The sequence below is a fragment of the Heterocephalus glaber genome, unplaced genomic scaffold, assembly GCF_053883595.1.
Source record: "Heterocephalus glaber isolate CG9 unplaced genomic scaffold, H.glaber_assembly_v1.0 deba00000738, whole genome shotgun sequence".
Classification (NCBI taxonomy): Eukaryota; Metazoa; Chordata; class Mammalia; order Rodentia; family Bathyergidae; genus Heterocephalus; species Heterocephalus glaber.
Window position 1 is genome coordinate 15,722,957 of NW_028258161.1, and position 24,284 is coordinate 15,747,240.

The window sequence follows — 24,284 nt, forward strand, 5'->3', positions numbered from 1 at the left end:
CTCCCTCAGACCTGACCGCCCCAGCTCAGGCCTCCGCCGCCGCCGCCGCCGCCGCCGCCGCCGCCGCCGCCGCCGCCGCCGCCGCCGCCGCCTCCTCCTCCTCCTCCTCCTCCTCCTCCTCCTCCTCCTCCTCCTCCTCCTGTTCCTCCTCCTCCTGCTCCTCCTCCTGCTGCTCCTCCTGCTCCTCCTCCTGCTCCTGCTCCTCCCCCTCCTGCTCCTCACAGAGATTTGTGGGCTCTCAGAGCTCAGCTGGCCCCAAAACGCCTCCTGATTGCCTTGCTGTGCAGGTTTGAGATGCATAGGCTAACCGTTGATGATGGGATTTAGGTTCCCTGTTTAGTACTTATTTTCATCCTTAGAACTCAAGTGCGCGTCCAGGAGGGGCAGGCTCTCACACCCTCTGATAGGACCACTTTGGAGGGGTGGAGGAGTGAGTGCCCACTGAAGCAGTGCACAGGGAGGCCACCGAGGGCAGCCCGGATGGGGAGAGCCGCCTTCCTGTGCCTGTGTGGTAGTTGAAGAGAGAGGGCTCCGAGGAGAGGTTTCCTGAGCTGACCCGGGCGGCACAGGTGGCGAGACAGAGCCCAGCAGAGACCCGGCGTCCGTGCGCGGTGGGCGCCCCGCCCCGCCCACACATCACACCGGCCGAGCCCCTCCTCGGCTCACACAAGTGTCTAGAGAGGAGAGCGGGCCCTGGGGACCACCGGGGAAGTGGGGACTCTGCCCAAACAGGCCGAGGCCAGCCCGGAAGGACGTGGTGCCCAAGCAGGCGGACCCAGTCTCTGGGGCCCAGCACGGTGAAACGGAGGGGGGGGGGATCACTGTGGGTAGGGACTCCAGGGGTAACAGGAAGAGGGCAGGCGTCCAGAGGCAGCGCTTGAACAGCTGCCCCCCAGGGAGCAGGTCTGGCCAGGAGGGAGGGCGACAGTGTGGCCCGGGCACCAGGGAGAGGCCCAGGTTCCCTGGACAGAGGCAGCAGACGCCAAGGGGCTGCATGGAGGTGACACGGAGAAGGCGCCTCCTGATCCACGTCCCAGAGCTGCTGCTCTCGTTCCTCCTGGAGAGAGCCAAGTGCTTCTGCTGGTGGAGGCTTTGTGTGTTTGTTTGGAGCATCTCCTCCGGTTTCAATGAAAACGTTTACGTTACAACTCTGGGAGGAGCATGCCTGGGGACCTAGGGCGCTGCACTTCAGGAGAAGCAGATGTGCGTTCCTGCTCCTGGAGGAAGGTGGTGGTGGGAGGATTGCGGCCCATCGGGGAGACAGCCTTTCACACACTGTGAGTGCAGGCAGCAGCAGGGCCTGGGCGGGCCCTGGGGAAGTGCGTGTGCGTGTGCGTGTGCGTGTGTGTGCGTGCGCGCGCTTGTGCACGCCGTTGCAAGGGCTCCCCAGTCCAGTGCGTGCTGCCTGCCATGCCCCAGGTGGCGTCCTGCTCAGTCCTTGGCCTGGGCACAGACGCGGGGACTGTGCATTGCCACCCCACCCGGGTGACCCCATGCTCAGCCCAGGGTCTGCCCACTGCCTGAAGTTCCCACCAGTGCGCCCAGTCCCTGGGGTCCGGGGACTCCTCGCTGCCTGCCTTCAGAACAGGAAGTGGGTCTGGGTCAGCAGCTTCGCACTGCCTACCTCATCCTCGGGCAGAGGACAGAGGCCCCGGGAGGTGGGGCTGCTGGGCAGGCTGCAGGGCGCTGAAGGGGCCTCCAGAGGAGCGGGCAGGCTATGCCCACGCCCAGGGCCAGGGCCCAAAGCACCAGGCCCACAGGAGTGCTGGGAAGGGGGCACGGGGCCCGTTGGAGTAGAGGAGCATGGCCGGGCAGAGGCAGGTGCTCCCAGTGACTCACTCACAGGAAGCTCCCAGTGGACGGGCCTTTCCCGGCCCCCCAGCCACTGTTTCTTGAGGCACCTGGCAGGGTGTGAAAAGGGGCTTTTTCTCAGCTTTCAGAGGTCTCAGACTGCCCCACCTCCTCGTGCACTGCACCCAAGGGCCAGCAGGTGGGCAGAGGACACCTCAGAGCCAGGTGCGACACCCAGAGGTGACCTCACCTGCCAGGTGTCAGGGACCCAGGGGAGGAAAGAGCACAGCCCCCCGCCAGTGAGGCCTCCTGCTCCACCTCTCCTTCAGCCCACTTCAGCCCTGGCAGGGCTAGGGCAGCTCTGGGAGTGGGGTGGAGGGGGACATGCTCTGAGGGACACGGAGAAGGAGCCCAAACCCCATTTTGCCACCACAGCCATCAGCTCAAACCATCCCTGAGCTGGGTACGGGAAAAGCCGTAGCTCTGAATGAAGCCATAGCTCTGGGTTTTAATTATTGTCAAATGAAACAGGGGAGAGGATGAAAGACACTGGAATTGAACCAGACACACACGTGGAGAAAACACTCTACCAATTCGGAAAAGTCCTAGAATTGGAGGGGTTTGTCAGGGAGCGTTGGCCTTGCCCTGCCTAAACCAAGTTCTCATTTCTTTTATTGCTTAGGAATTAGCCACATGGTCTGTTTCCCCACGAGGAGAGAAGGTGGCACCTTGCCGCTGTCAGAGAGATGGGTGCTAGGCTGTGGGAATACAGCAAGTCCTCAGTGTGCCCCAGAGAGAAACCCTGGTCCACAGGCCAAAGTGCCAGAGGGTACCCCAGACGAGCCCGTGGGCAGAACGGGCAGGAAACCTTTAGGATGCACGCAGAGCAAAGAGCCAAGGGACTAGAGGTGAGGACAGCAGGCACAGGTCATTCATTGCGGCTGCCCAGCTGGGAAATGACCAAGTTCAGCACTAGGACATACTCCTCGATGTCTATCCTGAGACACCAGCGAAGGGAGGTCCTGTTGGTCAAGATCAATGCACGGGAGGAGGGCAAGTTCTGAGGAGATGAAAATGAGCCTCTGGAAGAACGGACCTGGTGCCTGAATCTTTTGACCTGGACTTTAAGAGGAGAGTCAAGGCTGAAAATGTAGTTCTGGATTTCAACAGCATGCAAGTAGCCAGTAGACAAGCTGCTTGTGGAGCGTGAGGGCAGACACTCAAGGATGTACAGCTTTACTCCTCAGTCTTCTTAGTAGTGTATTGGAAAGCGTTCCTCATCAAAGAGAACATCAAGCCGGGAAAGGGAGGACACGAATTCGGAGTAAAGGGGGCCACCTGGGAGGGACGCAGAGAGGTTTGCATAGTCCTGGGGAAGAGGGGCCTAGGAAGACCTCGTGTGGGCGAGAAGGAGGAGCTGATGGAGCGTCCAGGAGGGGAGCGTCCAGGAGGGTGGCTAAGTGGGAGGAAGGAAGAGAAGCCAGAGCAAGAACCGATGAACTGGCCTCAGCAAGGAGTTAACACAGCCACTGGATATCTCAGAGGAAAATGACTGCTGAGCAAACACCGAGACAAGCCCAGGAAAACTCCGGAAAATCACAAAGTTGTCATACCTAAGGCCGTGATCATAACGCAGTATTTCTCAGCTGCAAACAGTATTTTGGTGGTCACAATAAAATTAAGTTTTGATCTAAACTGTGATATGAATGCATTGAGAAGACTGTGAGGGGAAAAGGGTGTGCGTGTGCTTGCGTGTGTGCATGCATGTGTGTGTGTGCATGCGTGCACGTGTGTGTGTGTGGAGTAAGGGTTAGAGCCTCATCTTTCAGGGTGGCCGCATAAATGCCCCAAACTAGGTAATTAAATAAAAGTCGCCGTATGAAGGTGTGACAGAGACGCTGGAGCCCAGCGCCAGACATGAAGGCCAAGGCACTCAGGGGTCTCAGGAGCAGGGGGACTGGGAGGAGGCCGCAGCGGAACTTTGCTCCACAGCCTGCCAGTGAATGTTGCCTTGCGCCTGCACGGTTTCCATCAGAATCAAGGCCAACTTGCAAACAGAGCGGCCTTACGGGAAGTGTGAGCCAGACGAGGCTGAGAGCGATGCGCCCTGACTCGAGCTCCGGTGGCAGCCTGAATGCTCGCAAGGAACAGCGGCCAAGTGCCAGGTGTAGGACAGGAGCTGGGCCCAGCGCCTCTTTCTGCGGGGACGATGTGAGTCTAGATGTCGGGGTCTTGGGTCCGACAAGGACTGCTCTGAGGGGCCTGTTTGTTTCCTGTGTTTTCTCCCTGCCCAGTGTGTGCTGCCAGCTCAGGCTGTGGATCTGCTGTGGCAGTAGCTGTGGATGCAGAGTCTCCAGGCTGCTGCTCGGAGAGAAGCCCCTTCCGTCTTCTGAGCCCAAGGGAGGGTGGACACACGGAAGGAAGCAGCACCAATGCCGGGGTCCTGGTAGCAGGTGAGGCAGAGCCGCTCACGCCCTTCGAGTAAGTCCGCTCCGGGGCTGGCCTCAGTGCAGTGCCCAGGGTGTGTGTGCTTGGGCACAGGCACAGGCCTGTCATTTCCTCTCAGGAGCCCAGCAGCCCCGGGAGGTGACATGCTGATGACACACCAGGCCCGATGTGTGCCTTTATCTCCTCTCGAAGGAGCCACACACCCCATGGCATCCCCGTGGCTCCTTGTGGTCCTGGAGAGGAAGTGTCATGTGGAAACAGCTGTTCCAGAGCGGCAGGGCGAAACCCTAATGAGCAGGCTGTGAGCCACAGCAGCCAGCCAAGGCGCGCAGGGCCCGATGAGAATGCACCTTCTGGGCCCTTAGACTCGTGAGAGAGCCTGTGGTCCCCAGCGAGGCTGCAAGCCAGGGTGCCGGCGCCTGATTTCAAGTCCCCTTCGCTGTTATTGGGGTTCACCTTCTCCAGCCCTGTGGGATGGCACACGCCCTCCCACTCTTTCTGGGAGACAGATCTGAGAAGGCAGCCCGAAGTCCCCTGGCCCAGAGGCCCCACCAGAAGGCAGCTGGGTCCCCGGGGGCGCCATCTCCCTGTCGAGCGGCAGAGCTCAGGTGACCCCTGCCCTGCTGAGGAGGTGGGAGCACAGCCACAGGTCACAGCAGCTCAGGGGCAGTGGGGGACAGACCCCGGTCCCAGGCACTGGCAGGGGAGGCCGATGGAGCAGGGAGGAGCGCTTTGGGCTGGAGGGAGGGCCGTGGCATTTTGCAGTAGGATCCCAGGAGACAGGCTGAGTGACGCCTGTGTGACCTGCCCAGAACTTTGCGAGTCACGTGATTCTTTGGATCACGCCAGAGGGGATTTATGGTGCTCTGCCCCCAAGACTTATACACACTGTGGGGAGACTGATCAGGGACCCGGCCAGGCCAAGAGAAACCCTGGATGCAGGAGGAGAATTTTAGGGTGGCTCCAGTCAGAGACAGAGCTGAGGCAGCCGGGCAGTGATGGAGTGACTGGCAGTGTCGCCTCCCTCCCCTGAGTCATGTTTCTCACAGAGGTCAGGGCTGGCCGAAGATCCCGAGGGGAGCCCAGGAGGACCCCCTTCCTGGCATGACCCTCCAGCCGCGCGGCCCAGCACCCTGGGGGGAAGGCAGTGAGCCGCACCCGAGCCCCTCGCTGGCCTGGGGAGGCTGGGCCCTGCTGGCTCAGTTTGAAGACAAACTATAGACGAACACAGAAGAAAGCTCCAGACTCTCATGTCTGCCCAGACACACCCCTCCCCGAGAGGTCCCTGAAGGGACGCGTGATGCACAGCACAGCGAGGCCCGGCCCCAGAGCCCTTTCCAGACCCAGGTGCAGACTGGCTGCTGCTCAGCGCACCTGAAGCCACCTTCCTGAGGGCAGCGCCGGTTGTGCTTGGAAGGGGGCCCCTCTCAGCTGCTTCCCACCTGCAGAGCAAAGGGCTGGCGCAAACCTGGAGAACAGCTGGGGTCGGGCTGGGCCAGGAGCCGTGTTTGGACTGCCAGGGACACCAGCGGTTTCAAAGCACAATGCAGGGACAGGAGCGTCCTTGTCAGCTGCTCTTGTCTTTGCCGGCGGAGCACCCCAACAGCCTCACCCCTCAGATCAATCCCGAGGCTGCACACAGCTGCGGAAGCCGTGGGAACGCAGCTGGGGAGTCTGAGGGCAGGGGCCCCGCCCGATTCTGCGCCCGCCACCCTGGCCTCTGCACGGGAACACCAGGACCGCAGCCCCACTCCCATGCCCCGTCTTTTTTCCTGGAGCAATTCCTTCATTTCACAGACAAAGCCAGGTTTCCCAAGGAGCGCCCGTTGGAGCTGCTTTGATCTCTCCAGCCAAGAGTTGTGAATTTCTTCGCCCCATTCATTCAGACCTCTGTGCAGCACTTGGCTTTAAGCGGCTGCACCTCTGCTATCTAATCTGGGACCGGACCGCGCCACTCAGGTGTTTGGGGACGTGGTGGCCCTCTCGCCTCCGTTCCCCGCAACACATGAGTAAGAGAAACAGCGGCACCACGTGGGATTTGGACACTTATGGACTGGCAGGGGCAGGAGTGAGGACAGTGCCGAGAACTTCCAGGCACGCGGAAGCCTTTACTCACAAACACATCCATGAGCAGGTGCTCCAGTGTCACCTCGAAGTCGTCCAGTCTGGCTGCCAAAGTCATGGTGAGCACTCCAATGCGAGGCCAGGCCTGCAGACTCCTCAGCCCGCAAAGCACTGTCGGTGTCAAATTAAGTCACAAGGCAGGGTCGCCGCTAGTGGGAAGTGGGGACCCTTGAAACAGCAGGACATCGCAGGCAGGACGCCAGGGCTACGGCCAGAGACCATGCAGGATAAAGAAAACAGAAGAAGCCTCTCCTGTTGGCTCCGGGGACCAGACTGGGCACCTGGTGGGCACCAGCAGAAGCATCCAGCCTCTGCCTGCTCTGTATAATGTCACCGTCCAGGCCAGACACAAGGAGCCACCACAGCGGGGGACTGAGAAGACAGCAAGAAGGGGAAAAATGGCCTCGGCCGTCTGACTGATATTTATAGGGCCACATGTTTTTGACTCTAGCCCATTTCTCAGTTCATTGCTGACCTTTCATAAATGGCTAAACACACTGGGGTGCATTGTGGAGCAGGGCAGGGGTCCCTCAGAAGCTGGCTGGGCCAGGGCAGTTCACACAGACATGCCATCAATGGGTCTTTGTACAGTGCACCAGGACAGAAAGGCACAGATCTTGTGAAAAACAAGGAAACGAAAGCTGTGGGCACTAAATTTTCCTGGAATATTATTAGATCCTGTCCTCCGCCTCGCCCTCGGCCCCCAGCACCCTCCTTTCGGGGGAGATAAACACAGGGTGGGTGGAGAATTCAGTCTCTGGTGTCAACTCCTGAAGCTTCCTCCAGGTAGCGTATCCGTGAAATCTGACAAACGCTTTTCTGCTTCTAAACTGCTCTTTTCTTTTTGACCCTTAATTTTTTAAAAGTTGTGGTAAAATACACATAACATAGCATGTTTTTTTTGGTACCGGGGATCGAACTTGGGACCTTGTGCTTGAGGCAGGTGGTGGGACCACTGAGCTAAACCCCCAGGCCATAACATAGCATTTGTTTCCTTAAAAATGTCAAGTGCTTAGTTCTGAGGCGTTAAGTGCATTCCCAGTGTTGTGTAATTGTGTGGTGTCTCTGCCATCCCTCTCCAGAGCTCTTCAGTTTGCTACATAAACCCCAGCGCCCTGTCTCCCTCTCCCAGTGCCTAGCCTCCGAAATGCTGCCCTTTGTCTGTATCTGATCTCTCCAGGGACCTCATGGGAGTGGAACTCTACAATATTTGTGCTTTGGTGACTGCTTATTGCACTTAGGGTTGTGCTGTCGAGACTCACGCATGCTGTAGCATGTGTCACAATTTCTTTTCTTTTTAAGGCTGAAATCACACAGCCTACGAAAGCACTTTGTCTGGGCTGAGGAAAACCTCCTGGGGACACTTGTGTGCCAAGACTCAAGTGGCCCTGCATGCGGTGACAGACCTGTCTTCTTAGTTGTCTAAGCAAGGTCTAAGCTGCAAGCCCTCCTCTCAGTCCTACACAGGGCGCGGTCACTGAACCAGCAACACTGATGACAAAGAAAACCCACATGAAATGGAGGGGATAAATATGAAAAGTTTCCGCTCCACAATACAATTCTCCCCCTTCCCGGCACAGCTCTGTAAAATGTGAATAGGGGAAACTCCAACTTCATATCTGCCACTAATTTTCATTTTCCCAAAGACACAAATGGACATCATTCGGTATCTAACAATTAAAGCTATCATGAAATAAGGCACCAAAAATCTGATAAAAGCTTATTATTATTATTATTGATTTTTTAAAGACATGGTCTTGCAGTGGAGCCAGGCTGGCCTTGAACCCTTGAGTGTCCTGCCTCAGCCTTCCAAGTGTGGGAACTTCGGGCATGGGCAACCATGCCGAGCTCGCTGAATTATTTTAAAGCAGATTTGGAGCCTGTCAGCTCAGTTTAGCTTCCGGCACGTAAGTGCTTGTCATCTCCCTTATGGTTCCTCTTCTGCTTTAGGCCCACTGGAAGACTTGCTGCGGGCTCCACAGCGCATCTCCAGTGGAGCAGGGATGCCGGGAGGAGACACACACCGCCCAGAGGAATGGCTTCCACAGCCGGGCCTGCGCAGCGAAGCTTGCCCTGAAGGGGACAACTCTTTCACAGGCTGTCCTGTCAGTGGAAGGCACAGCCACTGCGTCAGCGGGGGACTCGGCACGACACGCCTTCTCGCCAGTGTGGCCATCTGCGTGAGAGCCAGGCGCCCTCTCCCACCCTGCAGGAGTGACGGGTGCCATCCGTCGGTCACCTCCCAGAGGATGCACAGACAGGAGGCGGTGTGCACACTCCTGCCACAGCGCTCTGCTCTCCCCGGGACCTAGAGGAGTACTCAAGTCAAGTTGCTTCAGCCGTTTCCTTGTGAATTAGATTTGGCCAAAATATTTTTAATATCTGGAATTTCATAAAAACTGTCCTAGTTTATGTCTTTAGCTCTCTTCCAGGAATGGCTGAGCGATCAGGTCATCTATGGAGGCAGCCTCTCGGCCTCAACAAAAACCTTTCCTGGGGCTGGGGATTTAGCTCAGTGGTGCTGCTAGTGGGTGCCTCACAAGCGCAAGGTCCTGAGTTCGATCCCTGGTACCACAAAAGAAAAAAACCTTCCCTGGCCATTTTCTAGGACAATTTGGGGGGCTTTAAGGGCGGTTCACTCTGGATATCAATGGGAAACTGTATACGACTTGGACATGTAAGTGGTCAGCACTCTAGTGGCAGGGCTGTGTAGAGAAGGTATCGGGAACGTGTGAAGTTCGGGAATGAGGTCACTCACAGATTCTAAAGGGGGAGAAAAGGCCAGCAGGGAGTCAGCCGAAGGAGAGAACAGGGAGTTGGTAATGGGATGTCCATGCCATCCAAGAGACATTCATTAGGAACTGTGTTAGGGAGTGTCAGGAGCCGCAGGGAGCAGCTGGGTGCTAAGGAGGCCCGTGGCCTGTACAGCCTGAAGACAGGAAATGGTGAGATGCCCAGATCCACAGCAAGCTCAAGGTGCCCGTGCCTGCCACGCTATGAGATCTCCGGGAAGAATGCTTGAGCAGAGCCACTGGGAAATTTCTCAGTCATTACATTTTGTCTAATTGATATATCTAATTACTGATCTGTGTGTATATAATTATTGGGAGACTTTATTGTTGTTTATATCAAACCTGAACTTGCCCTTGTTTGTTTACTGCTCCATCTTTTAGACATGAATTTAGCATCTGGACCAGATTCTGGGATGGGTGATGGTACCTCCCAAGAGGGTCAAGTCATGGTTCCTGCTTCAAGACGTTAAGGCCTGGAGATGAGGCGTGATGTGTTGAGCGAAGTGAGTGCCTTTTCTTGGAGATGTGAACGCAGGGGCCTCGTGCAGGCACTCACGGTGGGGCATGGGGGATGGCGGCAGCTCACTGATAAAAAGGAAAGGAAAGCTTTCTTTTGCCTATAGGGAAGGCAGTGAGTACAGAGGAGTGAAGGCCAAGAACAGGTCCTGAGGCCCGGAGCTGGAGGTGGCAGGGGCATTGTCTGGGGCAGCGATGGAGTCCAGGGTCTGATCCCAGAGAGCACTGGGTTTATGAAGATGGAGCCACAGTCTGGGTCCTGCAGTGCAGTTCCAGGGCCACCCACAGACATCTCAGAGGAAAGTGCACCCCACCATGGACAGGGCTCATGGCCAGCCGAGAAGGGATCATTAGTCAGCAGCACACATCCGTTAGACAATAAGCAGATGCTAGAATTTGTTCTGCACATTTAAATAATAATAGTCATGGGTATGTTTTCAGATGCAAAGAAACTGTAAATTTCTTTCTGTTTGACTCCCAGATAGCCATGTCCCTCTGTCACTTGTATGGAAGGCCTCCTTCGGGTTTAACATTTTGGCAATAGGATTCAAATGAATGAGAATCACTGGAGAGCAGGATTCGCTCAATTCCTTATACTGACACAAAGCTGTTCTTCCCTGGGGAAAACCACTCCTTCAGGAGGTCCCATCCCATATTCTGCAGCCCCACAGTAACTGCATGAGTACTCCCCAAAGGTGAGGTCTTTCAGGTCAAGGAGATCATAGTTCAATTTTTATCAATAGTCTCCAATAAGGACAGCCATGTGCAGGTATTAGGCCACAGGCCACTGAATATTCAAAAGTGTTTTTCTGGAAATATATTTCCGCAGTGATTTTCTACTCAGCAAGATCATTTCCTTGAAGGTCAAGCATAAAACAATGGATCAGACACCACAGAGTTGATCAGAACTGGTCAGCAAGATGACCCAGTTACCATTTTGTGCCTGAATTGGCAAATCGAAGTAGCAACTTGATCAAGTTATGAAACAATTACTGAGATATTCCTGTAAAGAGGAACATCACTAGCTTTGATGTGCTCACTCAATTATGTTACAACGATCCAGTTTAGAGTGCAAACAATCCTCAACGGCTAACCTTCACTCGCTTCGAGTGGATTTTTGTACACGGCATGAGAGAAGGGTCCAGTTTCACTTTCTGCACATGGACATCCAGGTTCTCCAGCACATTCATGGCTTAGACAGCCCTTTCCAAGCCCGGAGGACAGTATGTTAATGAAATCAGGCAGATAAGAAAGAGTAGTGCTGCGAGATCTCACTTCTATGCGAGTCACAGGAGCAGAGTAGACTGGGGGCCTGTGGAGGCTGGGGTGGGGAATGGGAGGCTGACAGCCAAGGGTCTGCAGGTTCAGTTGTGCAGGCCGATTGCCTTCTAGGACCTAAGCAGCGGGAGCTTAGTTAGCAAGGCTGCGTTGTACACTTGAAATTGGCTAAGAGGGTTGGGGGGTGGGGTGGGCAGGAGGAAAGTAAGAAAGGAAAATGATAACAATGTCAAGCAATGGGCCCGCGCATTAGCTTCACTGCAGTGATGATTTCCTGGTGTTTGGTACATCCAAACAGTCAATTATGTGCCTTAAGTACACACGATTCTTTGTCAGTTATCCCTTGACAAGGATGGAAAAAGAACCCCCTCCATGATATATGTAAAAGCCACGGGTATTAATGGCCTGTTTGTACACTCCCGTGCAAACTTCTGCCCTACCTCAAGCCTGCAGCAGTGGATTTGAGAGCCGCTGAGCTAGTCTCGAGTCAGTGAAACAGGCCCTTCAGATGGCCTCAGACAGCTGCCTCTCCGGTGGAGTCCAAGCTTGGCCTGTCTCTTGGAGAACAAGTGTGCTGATTTAAAGGTCTGCATCAGTAGGGCCCTGGCAGGCTGGCACTGGCTGGGAACTGGGTGTGTTCGCCTCTCAGTGCCGGTCCTCGTTCTGCTCACGCGTTGTCAGCTGGCTCACACAGCCAACCTTGTCTTGCCTCTCACAGAGCATCTGGGTCCTCGCAGCCTCTGTGTCAGTACAAAGGCTCTATTCCCGGACAGCTGGCCGGGCCCACTGCAGTCCAGTCCCTCATCTGGATGTATTTTGTGCTTTCCAGAGCCAGCAGGCAGCAAGTGAGCTTTGTGTCGGGCACGTGTGCGATGCCCTGGCCTTCCGGTGGAGAGGAGCTCAGGGCAGGCCTTTTGCTCTTCTGTCACGGCACCGTCACCCACTCCACCACTGCCGTAACAGAGGTTTGCGAGGACTCAGAGGTCACCAGGAGAAAGGAACACTTAGAAGGGGCCAAGAACAGTCATTCTAGACCTGTCACGTCAACTCTCCAAGGCCCCTGGCTTCCCAGGGTTCGCAGACCTTTGTCACATTGCCAAGGAGGTGAGGACGTCTGCAGACATCTTTCCCGTCTGTAAGGCACACAAAAGTGTAGGGGTTTCCAGGTGTCCTGGGTGGCTTTGAGGACAAACACAGTATCTGTGGTAGAGTGCTGAGTGCTCACCTGAGGGCCGAGCTGCTCTGAGTTCTCCACTTGGGCACCTTCGAGTGAGGGAGGCTGCTCACCAAGGGCCTGGCCAAAACTCGGGAGTGCTCTGGCAGAAGAGAGCACCCTGAGGAACGACATCCACTTCCAGGAACTCTGACTCAGACTGGGGATTTCTCCCTGAGAGCTTTTCCCAGGCTGCTTTACAATGACCAGTGACTCTTAACCTTTCAGAGGCAATGGCCCATTGTCTAACAAATATTACAAAGTGCCCCTTACTTCCTCAAATAAAATTCATGGATAATGTAACCTACTCAGACATATAATTTAAAAATGCCAACACCACTCTCTGCCATGTAAACAAGAAATAGAAGGAAAGTAACCTACCATCAAATAACACACTACAGTATGCAAACGTTTGCATGTAAGGCAACTACACTGGAAATGTGGGCGAGAAATTGACTGTTTGACCCATGAACACCTGAGCCACAGCTGAGCTACAAAGGTGAATCAGCCTCTGGTGTCAGGGACTCAGATGCCCCTGGGGAATTGCCACTGGCACGGTGCTTCTCCAGAAATGGGCACAATCCTCTTGCATCATTGCTGCTTGGTCTGCATGACACTTGGGCTCCCGGGGCCAGTCGGAGTGGTGGCGAGGCACACACACCATGATCCACAGTGGCCGTCCACCCCTCCCCACTGCTGTCTGGGAACCAGGTCAGCAGGACGAGCCCCCGGGGAAGCTGCAGCCGAAGAGACCCCACCTCAGAGTGGTGTCCTCTGCTTGCCCACCATCCCTTCTCCCCTTATCTGCTGCTGGGAGGGCAGCTTCCACGGGCTGAACTAATGACAAGAAGTGAAGAGAGGTCCTGGATGGGAGGAAACGTGTGTGTGTGTGTGTGTGCGCGCACGTGTGCGTGTGCACATGTGTGTGCTCCAGCAAGAGACAGTGGTGGCTGGGACTCATGTCCATTCTTTCTAGTCTTAGTAACTTTGCAAGAACAGTTCATGAGGCCATAGTAGCCATCAGGTAGGCCTGGAATGGAACTGAATAGCTACTAGACTCCACTATATTCCTGAGGTCCCATGGCCCGCATGGTAACAGCTATCTACTATGATTTAGATATTTTTCCATTTAGTGCTTTATAATGTCCATCTAACTTTTCCCACATGTTTATCAAAATGCATTTTTTGATCTAGACGTGGTGGTACACACCTGTAATCCCAGCACTCTGGGAGGCTAAAGTAGGAGATCAGAAGTTCAAGTAAAATCTGGGCAACTTAGCAAGACCCTGCCTAAAGTTAGAAATAAAAATGGACTAGAGGTATAGGTCAGTGGGAAGACTCCAATGTCAGTTCCCAGTTCCAGAACAATGCATTTTTTTGTCTTGTGCACATCCTGGCCTTATTCCCTGGGCTACAGAGAAGTTACCTTGGGATAGCAGGTCAGCTGGGGGAGGCAGGCAGCCCATGAGTGTATCTCCCAGAATTCAGAGCTGATCAGCATCCTGAGAGTTAGACTCTAGATGGCTGCTAGGCTCCTGGGATGGCAGGGCCTAGGTTTTCCTCACCTGATCTTTGGAACTTGGAAACATATACTGGGTACAGGTGAGGAACAGCCATGGGGATGTCTCTAGACCTCTAACCTTCCACAACGTAAATACAATCCCATCTCCGACAAAAATGAAGGTTCCACAAGACAATATAAATGTTTTATTAGAATTACTCTAAAAGGGAAGGAAGACCTCACCAGCACCTCACAGTTTCTCATTCAGTTTGCAAATCCCTGGTCAAGTTTAGCTGGAGTGCTAAGCCTAAAGAGAGAAGGACATATATCTCCACCCAGGTTATCCTTAAAAGAGAAGAGGGGGTGTTCCCTCATAGGCTCTGGCATTTCTTCACCAGCTCCAGTTCTGGGGATGATTTTGTGGTCAGAGGATCACCCGCCAACACAGGTGTATGGAGGAAGTCTGGCATCACTCAGCCAGGGACTTGAGCATCTCAGCCCTCTGGCTGAGTTTCCTCATGTGACCCTCTCCAGGCTTAGACTAGATAAGTTCTGTAGACTTCAAGTATCATGAGAAAATGCAATTGTAAAACTAAATACCGAGAGAACACACCTCAAGGGTGACTGCTATGGTTTGGATCAGTGACCCCCAAAGACCCATGTGTTAAAGGCTTGGCCTCTGACCCACGACACTATTAAAAGGTGTTGGAATCTTCAGGAGGTGGGGCCTAGTGGGAGGAAGTTAGGTGACTGGGGGCTTGGCCTTAAAAATGGATGTTGGTATCCTGGCCCCTTCCTATCTCTCTCTCTGCATCCTGGCCGCCATGAGGTGAGCAGCTTTTTCTATCATGTACCACCTGGATGATGTGCAGTCTCACCATGGGCCCAAGGCAAGGACTGAAACCTCAAAAACTGTGAGCCAAAAAAAATCTTTTCTCCCTATGGGTTGATTACCCTGGATATTTTTGTCATAGTGATAGAAAGTTAACACAGTTGCCAAATCTTATACAGTATGTCCCCGACTCATAAGCATTTGAGTTGAGAACCTTCACAGGTGTACTGCATAAGACTCACTTTGTTGGAATACAAATGAACCCGGCTTACCAACGTTCTCCCATGACAGAACTTGTTGAATGCTAACTTGTTGATGGACTTACTGAATGCTAAGTTAAGGGATTAAAACAAGCAAATTACCAAACAAGTGACTCACTATTTGCCATCACCATTATTAAAAAAATAAAAGACACATTTTAACATGCACTCAAAATAGGAGAGAGACGCTCAGGATTTAAAGTGGAATAAATTGAGCTTGATAGAAAACTCCTGCTGTTGTCCCTTTTCTCATGGGCAGCAGACAGGTGAGGACTTTTACAGTGAAAATCAGGGACAGGTGTCTGGGACGCTCAGCTTCCACCTGCTGTAATCTGTGATTCTATCTTTGGTTTCTGATCCTTCCTCACACCAGTGAAACTCAGAGGGGAAAAGCAGAACCTAACCTCCTTCCTATGCCTTTCCTCTCCTCCTGTCTCAGTGCCAAACCACAGCAGAGACCAGCAGCAGGACAGAGAAGGAGAGGTGGAATGGACGCTGGGTCCTTGGCAGTGGTTGCAGAGAAAGGACAAAGCTGGACTGAGGGGCAGCAGGGAGCAGAGGCCTGGTTTGGCTTCCCCACTGATCCTGATTGCCTCCAGGTCTGTTTGGAGCCATGGACACTTTGTGGATGTCTCCCTGCTTCTTACAAGGATGGATTCACTGATTTTTATGTTCTTCTCTAAGCATGTGCTTGAAAGGGAGCCACCCAATTCCGACCCACAAGACTCAGGCTGTCTTTATTTGAAACTTTTTGTTAATATTTTTTTAAAATAAGTAATATGTACAGATGATATACAGTTCAAAACAAAAGAAAGAGTATAGATGAGATGAATTTTCTCTTTAGGTGCGTGTGGCGCTGGGGATGAAACTCAGGACTTGCACATTTGAGGTAAGTGCTCTACCCCTGAGCTCCATCCCCAGCGCAAGTCGGTTTCTTACACCATCCCCCTGATCTACAGCCCCCAGTTCTCACTAGAAGACCTCACCTCTATGTTTTCTTGAAGTATGATAGAAAGGTTCAGGGGCCGGGGATTTAGCTCAGTGGTTTCTCCGCCTGCTGCGCAAGCGCAAGGACCTGAGTTCGATCCCCAGTAACCGCCCCCCCCCCAAAAGAGGTTCAGGCCATACACACAGCCACACAGATTACAACTGTAAACTGTACTTCATTCATTGTCTGGAATGCTTTATCTAGCTGGCTCCCCACTGATGAATACTTTTGTGGACCACTAAGGCAACACGCACACAGATTTTGCATTAGAGCCCAAATATCTCTATGGTAGACCTCGCAAATTTCGAAAATTAGATGTTGTCAACTTCACTCTTTGTGGAGAGTGCTCCGGTTCGCAGCCCCTGGTACAAGCAGTGCCTGACTCCTCCTCCCTGCCATCAGCTGCACTTGGACACTGTGCTGGGTGAAAAATGGCATTGCGTTTTTAATTTATATTCTCCTTTCATGAGCTAACATGCTTGTTCTTAACATTTTCCACATACAAATTCCTTTTGTTGCAACCAAGCTTTCAGTGATCCAAATGAGTCCAGCTGTGCCCATAAACATCCCACTAATGGGCATAAGTGAATGATTAACAAGAGAAGTCCACATTTAAAAGCAATTTAAGGGAATCTTTATTAATGGTTCCCTTATGCATCTCTGCAGTGTATTCCCAAAGCACACCTGTTAGGCTGAATGAAAAATTAAAACCACCCTAAACAAGAACAAAGGGTAATTCATCCAGGGTGCCCCTGCTTCATGAACTTTCCCTTTGGCTTTGAGAAGAGCCAGGAAAGGGTTGCATCTTGAGACACTTTGGATCGAAGCACCCGATCAGATGTGGACTGTGTAACATTGATAACACTTGTCAGCTACTCAAGCTCAGATCTACCAAGCTCAGATCTACCAAGCTCAGAAACTAATCTCATAAACGATGAGCAGTGTGGGCAATAAAGACCCCCAGCATTTCCACTGAGAGCTGAGATGTACTAGTGTCAGCAACTCCAAGCCTGGAGCTTCCCCTGTGGCTTGGTGAGGACAGACTCATTACCAGGGACTTTCATCCACCAGGCTGATTCCAGCGCCTCACTGAACTGATGACTAGAGTCAATTTTACTCAGTTGCAAATCTCATCCTCAATGACTCTATATTTGAACAAAACAATACAACTTTTAGGACAACATTATTTGAGCAATTTTGAAGGGTGCAGTGTAGACCCCATTTATTTCCTGGACACATAAAAAAAAATCATTACAGAACAGCAGCCGGCAAACTAAATAATTTAATTAATTTAATGTAATTAAGCATCTTAAATCTTTACTCAGCTTGTTGTTATCTGTTAGATTTGCATCAAAGCTGTAATGATTTTTGTCATGCATTGCAAGCACCAAGTCATTAACCCCATGGCTGCAAAGGCTTAGGTTCATGAATTGTTAGGAGAAGGTTTGATAGAATGTGACCTGCACTCAACTATTTCCTTGAATTGTTGTTTAATAATACTCTTTTTGCTCACAATGGTTTATGTATCTACCTATCATTTATCTGTTATCTATTCATCATCTATCATCTAATCTTTAGTCTGTTGTAGGCACAGTTATAAGTACCTGAGAGTGTATGTAATCCTCACAAGAGCCCATGAGATGCTATCGTTTTCACGCCCTCGTTTTGCAGGTGGAGAAGCTCAGGAACAGAGAGGTTAGTCACACAACAGGCCCAGGGCAAGGCCTGCACAGGAACCCATGTGCTCTGGCTCCAGAGTCACTGACAGCACCATGTACTGGGCTCGTGTGTTACAACATTCTGGCTTTCCTGAATAATCCCTTGGTCCCTCTCACTGGGGGAAGATCATTCTGTTGAACGAAACAGAGAGCTCTGGCAGGGAGGCAGAGCTGGTGGGGAAGGGTGTGTGGCAGGGTGTCTGGCAAATGGTTGGGATTCATTTTCAAGACAATCCTAATAGCGTCTCCATTGTGTAGCGAGGGTACAAGAGGAATTTAGCTGAAGTTAACGTTGGAGCAAAGAATACAGAATGATGCAACTTTTACACTGGGGAGGAGGGTGACACTCCTCTGAGCCTGTTTTGGAGAAGAGGGAACAGGCCCGGGCCTGGCCTCATTTGTTTGCTGAAGGCCACGCATGAGGCCAGGGGCCAGATCGGAGTTGGTCTCCAGGTGGACTTTGTCCTTATTCACTCCCTTGTAGCCTGACGGGGGATGCCTCGGACATGGACCAGCACAGATTCCTCTCCTCCACCGTCAGTGCGCTCTCTGGAGGCCCTGAGGCCCGAGGAGACGCCGGAGCCCTGCTTTGGCTAGGGTTTCAGCCCCACGTGCACGTGGTCCCCACCAACGGGGTGCTGCTGGGAAGGGGGCTGGGAGAGACTGGACCGGGGCCAAGGAGCAGGAGGCCACGTAGTGGAGGAGAACACACCTCTTCTGGCTGCAGAGTAGCACTGCCAGGTCGTGAGTGGAGCCGCAGTTCTACTTCTCCTTAGTTCCGGGACTAAAGACTCGCTCCTGGGGAAGCAAAAGGACTTTCTTTTGACCCCAGCAAAGCTTCTAAACCAGCAAGGAGGAGCACTTTGGAGAAGTCACGGAGCATATGGTGTCGCATGCGTTGGCATCACTCTTCCTTTTTGTTTTGTTTTCTCCCTCTCGTGCTGAGGCGAGGCAGTCAGGACAAATGTAGAACCCTTCTGCTTTCTCCACATAAAACAGAGCTGCTTCTGTCCTTGAGTCCTGGGAGCTGCTCTTAAGGCAGCCTAACTTGGCTCCTCTACACTTTTCCCCAAAGCCTCTCTTAGGACACTCTTCAAAAAGCTGGACTTTGCTGGCTTGCTCTACTGTTTCCACATTTCCTTTCACGGATGGACTGTCCATCATGAAAAACCTGGCCAGCTTCTTCTTGACTGCTTATAAGTTAATTTGTTTTCTGCACCAAGAGGGAAACCCATTTCACTCTTTATACCTGATCTATTTCATTAAATAAGAGTTAAAATCAGGAAACATTTATAAGTGAATGTAAATATTTAGGCCTATTCTCCAAAGAAAGGAGCCCCTCTGAGCACCAAAGCTTGAGAGCAGGAGTTTTATAGCAGAACTATTCATATTAGTTCCAATGAAAGTGATTGAGATGTTCATCCGAGGAAGAATAGATAAGCACTGTATATTCATTTTGTATAATCGTGTAATGGTATAAAATACAGCAGTGAAAATGGACGAGCCACTGAGGGCTCTGCGTCAGTTCAGCTCATGAACGTGGCTTTGAGTGATGGGCTAGAGCCAATTTGGTGTATTCATACACCCCGGCTGTATGTATAGAAAGCTCAAAACCACTGAAAACTAAGCTGCACAGGCAGAAGTCGGGACAGAGGCTACACCTGCAGAGGAAGGGAGACAGAGATCAGCACGGGGTGCTCAGGCTTCCCAGCGTGGGAGGCAGCTGGCTGTGCACTTCGCAGAGAGGACCTGTGCGTGCGCTTGCTGAACATAGGCTGGACTTTGACAGAGAATTTATTTGAAAACCAAATGAACCCTTCGATCCCCTGGACAGTCCCTGTGACCCCAGCTCCTGAGGCTCTGTCCCCACAGATCCACCACTCAAGGTCAAAGACGCAGGAGTCCCTATAGCTGTGTCCGTACAGGACTCATATGCACTGTATTTTTCTTGCCATTATTTCCTAAAAGCATGGTAGAACAGTTTCCCACAATATGTACAATGTGTTTGTTGTTATGAGCCGTTGAGAGATAATTTGAAGTGTATGGGAGGATGTGTGTAGGTTCTGTGCCATCTCACAATGTAATTCTCAGGAAACACTTGGGAGATAGGCATGGATATAGAAAACGTTTTTGGAAAGCCTATTTTACTTGTGACGTGTTACCATCGTTATCTGCTAAGTATTGACAAAAATGTTCTCTTCATCAAAAACATGAACATCTAACCTTAAAATTGCTGAGGATTGAACATATCTGTGTGTCTGAAAGATATTATTTTTATGAGAAAAGTTAGCCTTATGCTCCACACTATTTCTGAAGGAATTTCCCCTCTGGGGCAGGGCTTCTCCCTTTGGTGCTGTCTGCAGCAGCAGCATTACGTGCTTTTCCAAGCTGTCCCAATGCCACTGTCTGCCTGAAGCTCCCTTTGGTCCAGCGAGGTAGGGGTAGTCCTCTGTCAATGCCCACTGCCAGCACCCGTTATGTGCACATTTGGTGCATTTTAGGGTGATTCTCATGCTTTAAACAACTTCATTATGAATCACTTGAGACATAAATATAGAAATACTGATCTGGTAGGCTGGATCACTGAAATATACTTTTAAGTTTACTAGCCAAATATAACAGATCTTATTGGATCATCAGCTTTGATTTATTCTCTCATATTGATAGATTCTGATTCACTTTCCTCAAAATATGGTAAATAATTTATTGAAGTAATTGTGGGACCGGGGATTTAGCTCAGTGGTTTCGCTGCCTACCTTGCAAGCACAAGGGCCTGAGTTCGATCTCCGGTACCAAAAAAAATTAATAAACAAATAAAGTAATTGTGTTTTTCCCCCAGTGCTGGAGATGAGATCCAGGGCCTCGAGCATGCTAGGCAAGTCCTCTACCACTGGGCCACATTCCCAACCCACTTCTCTGCTAAAATATTCAAGTACTGGCTTGAGACACATTGAATTTTGCAGTCCCTGCTGCTGTCAAGTGACTTTGGTGATTAGGATTGTGATGCACTCTATCACAACCTCGAAGTAAAGCTTGGTAATGAAATGCGAGGAGCCGGTATTTCCTCCTCTCCCATATGCTGTAGGAATGTTTTACAACACTTTAAGAAGACATGGGGCAGCATGCAAGGCTGTCCTATAGCGCTTAAAAAGTCATTTCCAGATCAGCTGAGCCCAAGGGCTTAATCTGATGCCATGTTAGGACAGTGAAAGGCAGGACGCGCTCTGGATCTGTCTGCGCTGAGGCGGGTCGTTCCCACCTTACTTTCTTCTTTTTTTTTTTTTTCATTTAAAAATTCCTATCTTCTTTTTGTATTAAATTCTTCTATTGGCACATTGTAGGTATACAACACAATTACATCTCTCATTGGGAATTGTACCTGTACATGATGTGTCTTGGTGCTTATTTCTTTCCCATTCCTAGCCCTCCCTTCACCCCCTCCACCCTTCCCTATTTACAAAGACTTTATTTCCATTTTTTCCATTTCTCAGCATTTTTCCTTTCCCTTCTTTTCTTTCCCCTGCCCCTCCCACTACCCCTACCCCTTTGGACCTTTTCTTCCTGTTTTACATTATTGATTATTCATTCTAATGATTGGTACATTTTAGGTATACAATACAATGACATTCATCATTGGAAATTTGCACCTTTGCATAGTCTCTCTTGGTTCTTATTTTCCTCCCTTGCCCAGCCCTCCCTTCAACCCTTCCATTCCTCCCTATTTACAAAGATTTTGTTCCTATTTTTCCATTTTCTCATATTAATCCCACTTTCCTTTCTCTCAGGCAATCTTCTCCCTGGTTCTGGTCGCCCTGGCTCCTGGGAGAGCAGAGGGGAGCGCTTCTGTTCACCAGGGTGATAACCAAACCTCTGGCCTTCACCATGGTGCTTTTGGCCATGCAGTATGCCTGGATGGGCAGGGATTCAATATCCTGTCTGCTTTTGTCCTAGAGCAGCCTGCAGACTGCTGAAGGGAATGATTTTGTGGTTGCTCTAACGGGGGAAGACTCAGAATGCTCTACCGGGGCTATGCTATTCGCCCAAGTGAGTTCCTGCGGCGGGGAAGTGTGTCCCCAGGGCTGGTCCCTGGAGATGACCTGGGGAAAAGAGAGAACGAGGCCTTTATAGGCCACACAGCCACCCTGGGGCAGACATGTCCCCTTCCTTCTGCCCTGTCAGCGTGGGCTGTTGGGCTTCCCTTCCCAGCCCCCCTGCTCTCAGAACACGCGAAGCTGGCACTCTGTGGGGCACAGCGGCTCTTGCTCTGAACTTGAGTTTCAATGGTTCTCGTTGTCCAAATCGCAATTCCATGAAACAGATTCACTGAGTAAGGAGCAGATTATTTGCAGTGGGAACACAGCAATGCAAATTGCTGTTTGGACCCCTCTAGCCCTTGCAATATTGCTTTTACAGAGGTCTCTGTCCAGGAGAAAGGAACTGAAGGGCATCCCTTACTTCATCTGGGGAAAAGTCCTCCACAGGTCCTGCTGTGCTCTGGCTGTAACCGACCAGCAGCCAGACCCCTTCTACCCCCAACAGCGACTGGCCATTGTGGTCTGGGCTCCAGCAGGGCATGAAAGTTCTTCATGTGTCTGTCCACCGGTGTGCAGACTTCATCTTCTCAGCTCTTTTCTTATCCCGATGGTGGGAATGTTACTTTCAGGTTGCTCCGTTGTGCACACCACTGTGGTGATGACTAGCTGTATCCACAGGAGGCAAAGTTCTCAGCCCCAAGCACTGCAAACCACGCTGGAGAGTGTCCCTGGGCTTGACGTGCCATCTCAGGACTGGATGAAGTGGCAGGTTGTCTTTGGATGTTGGCTTGTACCTTCTAGAGCCCGGGCCGCGGGGAGTTGCTGGTGATGCTTTTGGAGGGAGAGCAGGGCCCAACAGCTGAACTCACACTCTTCCACTGTCAGGGCTACGCTTGACCGTCAATGGCTCAGGAGCACCACCTAGAACTGCTGATTCAGGGTGCGTCGTGTTTACAGGAATTTGGGCTTCAGCTTCAAGGAGATTGGGAAACCTCAATGACCATTCACAAAAGTGTGTGTACATAAATGTGTATACGTAGAACCAGGTAGAGGGCCACGGTTTCATCAGTTCGTGATCCCCCAACAAGAGTATCATCAACATCAGCAAGAACGATAGAAAGAAAAAAGCAAGGTAGAAAGGAAGAAATAGAGTGCCCAGTGTTCATGTCAGTCTTTCAAAGGGAGCAGTGGACCATCACGCTCAGTCACGTAAGAGGCCCGAGGGCCACGGGGAACCGACTCAAGCTCTCCCCATCTTTCACCTGTACAGTCTCCAGTGCTCACCAGCTGACTATCAGTTGATGGGGACGAAGGTTTAAATGCTCCTGAAAAACCCCTCTCTGCTGTGTTCTGAAAACCAAAAACCCCTGCTGTCCTGGTCTTGACTCATCCAGAAAGCAAAACTGATTGTAACACAAAAAGTGAAGTTTCAGGACCAAAACGTACTTTCCATCTTAGAAATATTTCTTTTCAAAGTATTTCCAAGTCCAGAAAGTATAGGAAAATGGATTCTTTGGGTTCTGGCACTGAGTGGAAGAGTAGTGACAGAGAAAGACTTTGGAGTCACACGGAGCAGGGCTGGAACCATGGTGTGTGCTGCCCAGCTGTGTGCCCTGGACAGACTTTGCCGCTCGGTGTCGGCTCCTCTCTGCCTCTGGGGACAGCTGTGCCACCTCCCCTAACAAATAGTGCGGAAGACATTTAGTGCAGAGCCAGCACCCACCAAGAAGCAGTAGGCCTACTTCTGGTTTGTTAACAATGAGATCGGAGAGGAGGGAGGAGGAGGAGTCTTTCTCATAGCTTTTCCAAATGAAAGAAGGTGAAAGAGTAAACAGAACAACAAAGTCAATTAAGATGATGAGTGTGCAGAGGGGATTTTGGGGGTGGAGAGGTCAGTGTCAGCGGGGAAGTGATGGACGGCCAGGGGAAGAGTTCTGAGGGCTGCAGACAGGAAGTGGGAGCAATGTGCTGGAAGAGTCAGGAATCCGCGCATCGGAGGTGGACCCGGGCCTGCCCACTCTGGAATCCCCCAGGATGGTTTTGGTGCAAAGTAAAAACATCAGCCAGGCTGCATCCTTTCACATTCCATAACTCAGAGTGGTCTGAAGTAAAGCTTTTCCTCCACGTTTCCTTGGGACAGGTGGTCTCATCTTTGCAAAAAGCAGTTGAGTCTTACTGCGCAAAGATGTGGGTAGATGCAAGGGAAAACGTGAACGAGCTGATGTCTTCTCGCTGTGGCTCCAGGCAGCACACCCACGCACCTGACCTGCTCGCTCGCAGTGCTCACCGAGCACACCTGATGTGGAGGCAAGCAAGTGCTGTTCTGAGCATGGCCTCTGGCCTCGTCACTGGCAGACTGCTCGATGCCAGGCAGTTCTCCAACTTCTTGGTGTCTCAGTTTTCCCACCTATAAAGTGGGACTAATCACTCATGTGGGAGAGTTCTCGTGAGGAGCAAATGAATGAATATAGGTGAAATCCTCAACGCCTGTAAAAGGACCTTTAGCAAAAACTGCTGGCACTCACTGAACTGTCCTGTGAGCCAGGCCTGACAGCTCTGCACGAACTGACTCTCTGTTCTCACAGGGGCCCTCGCTATGCACGGGAACACACGTGTGTGATCCCAGCACTTCCGGAGGCTGAGGTGGGAAGATTGCCAGTTCTAGCCCAGCCGACAGCTTAGTGACTTAGTGAGACTCTGTCTGAAAGCAAAAAAGGGCTTGGGCCATAGCTCGGTGCAGAGGTCCTGGGTTCAGGCCTCAAATCAACTGTAACCAACAAGCTGCAAGT

General features: G+C 51.7%; 1 protein-coding gene across 5 annotated transcripts in view; it reads right to left on the reverse strand.

The window, feature by feature from the left end:
- The window catches only part of Frmd4a (FERM domain containing 4A), a 521,224-nt gene that overhangs the window by 269,671 nt on the left and 227,269 nt on the right, over window positions 1-24,284 (reverse strand). The window contains exon 1 of one of the 5 annotated variants that reach the window (XM_087206805.1): window positions 6,356-6,740. The exons of 3 other annotated variants lie outside the window; for them this stretch is intronic. In XM_087206805.1, the coding sequence (XP_087062931.1) occupies window positions 6,356-6,421 (66 nt within the window). In that variant the 5' untranslated portion in view covers window positions 6,422-6,740. Of the gene's footprint in view, window positions 1-11; window positions 93-6,355; window positions 6,741-24,284 lie in introns of those variants that run through there. One more of the 5 variants, XM_087206808.1, reaches the window with a different exon arrangement.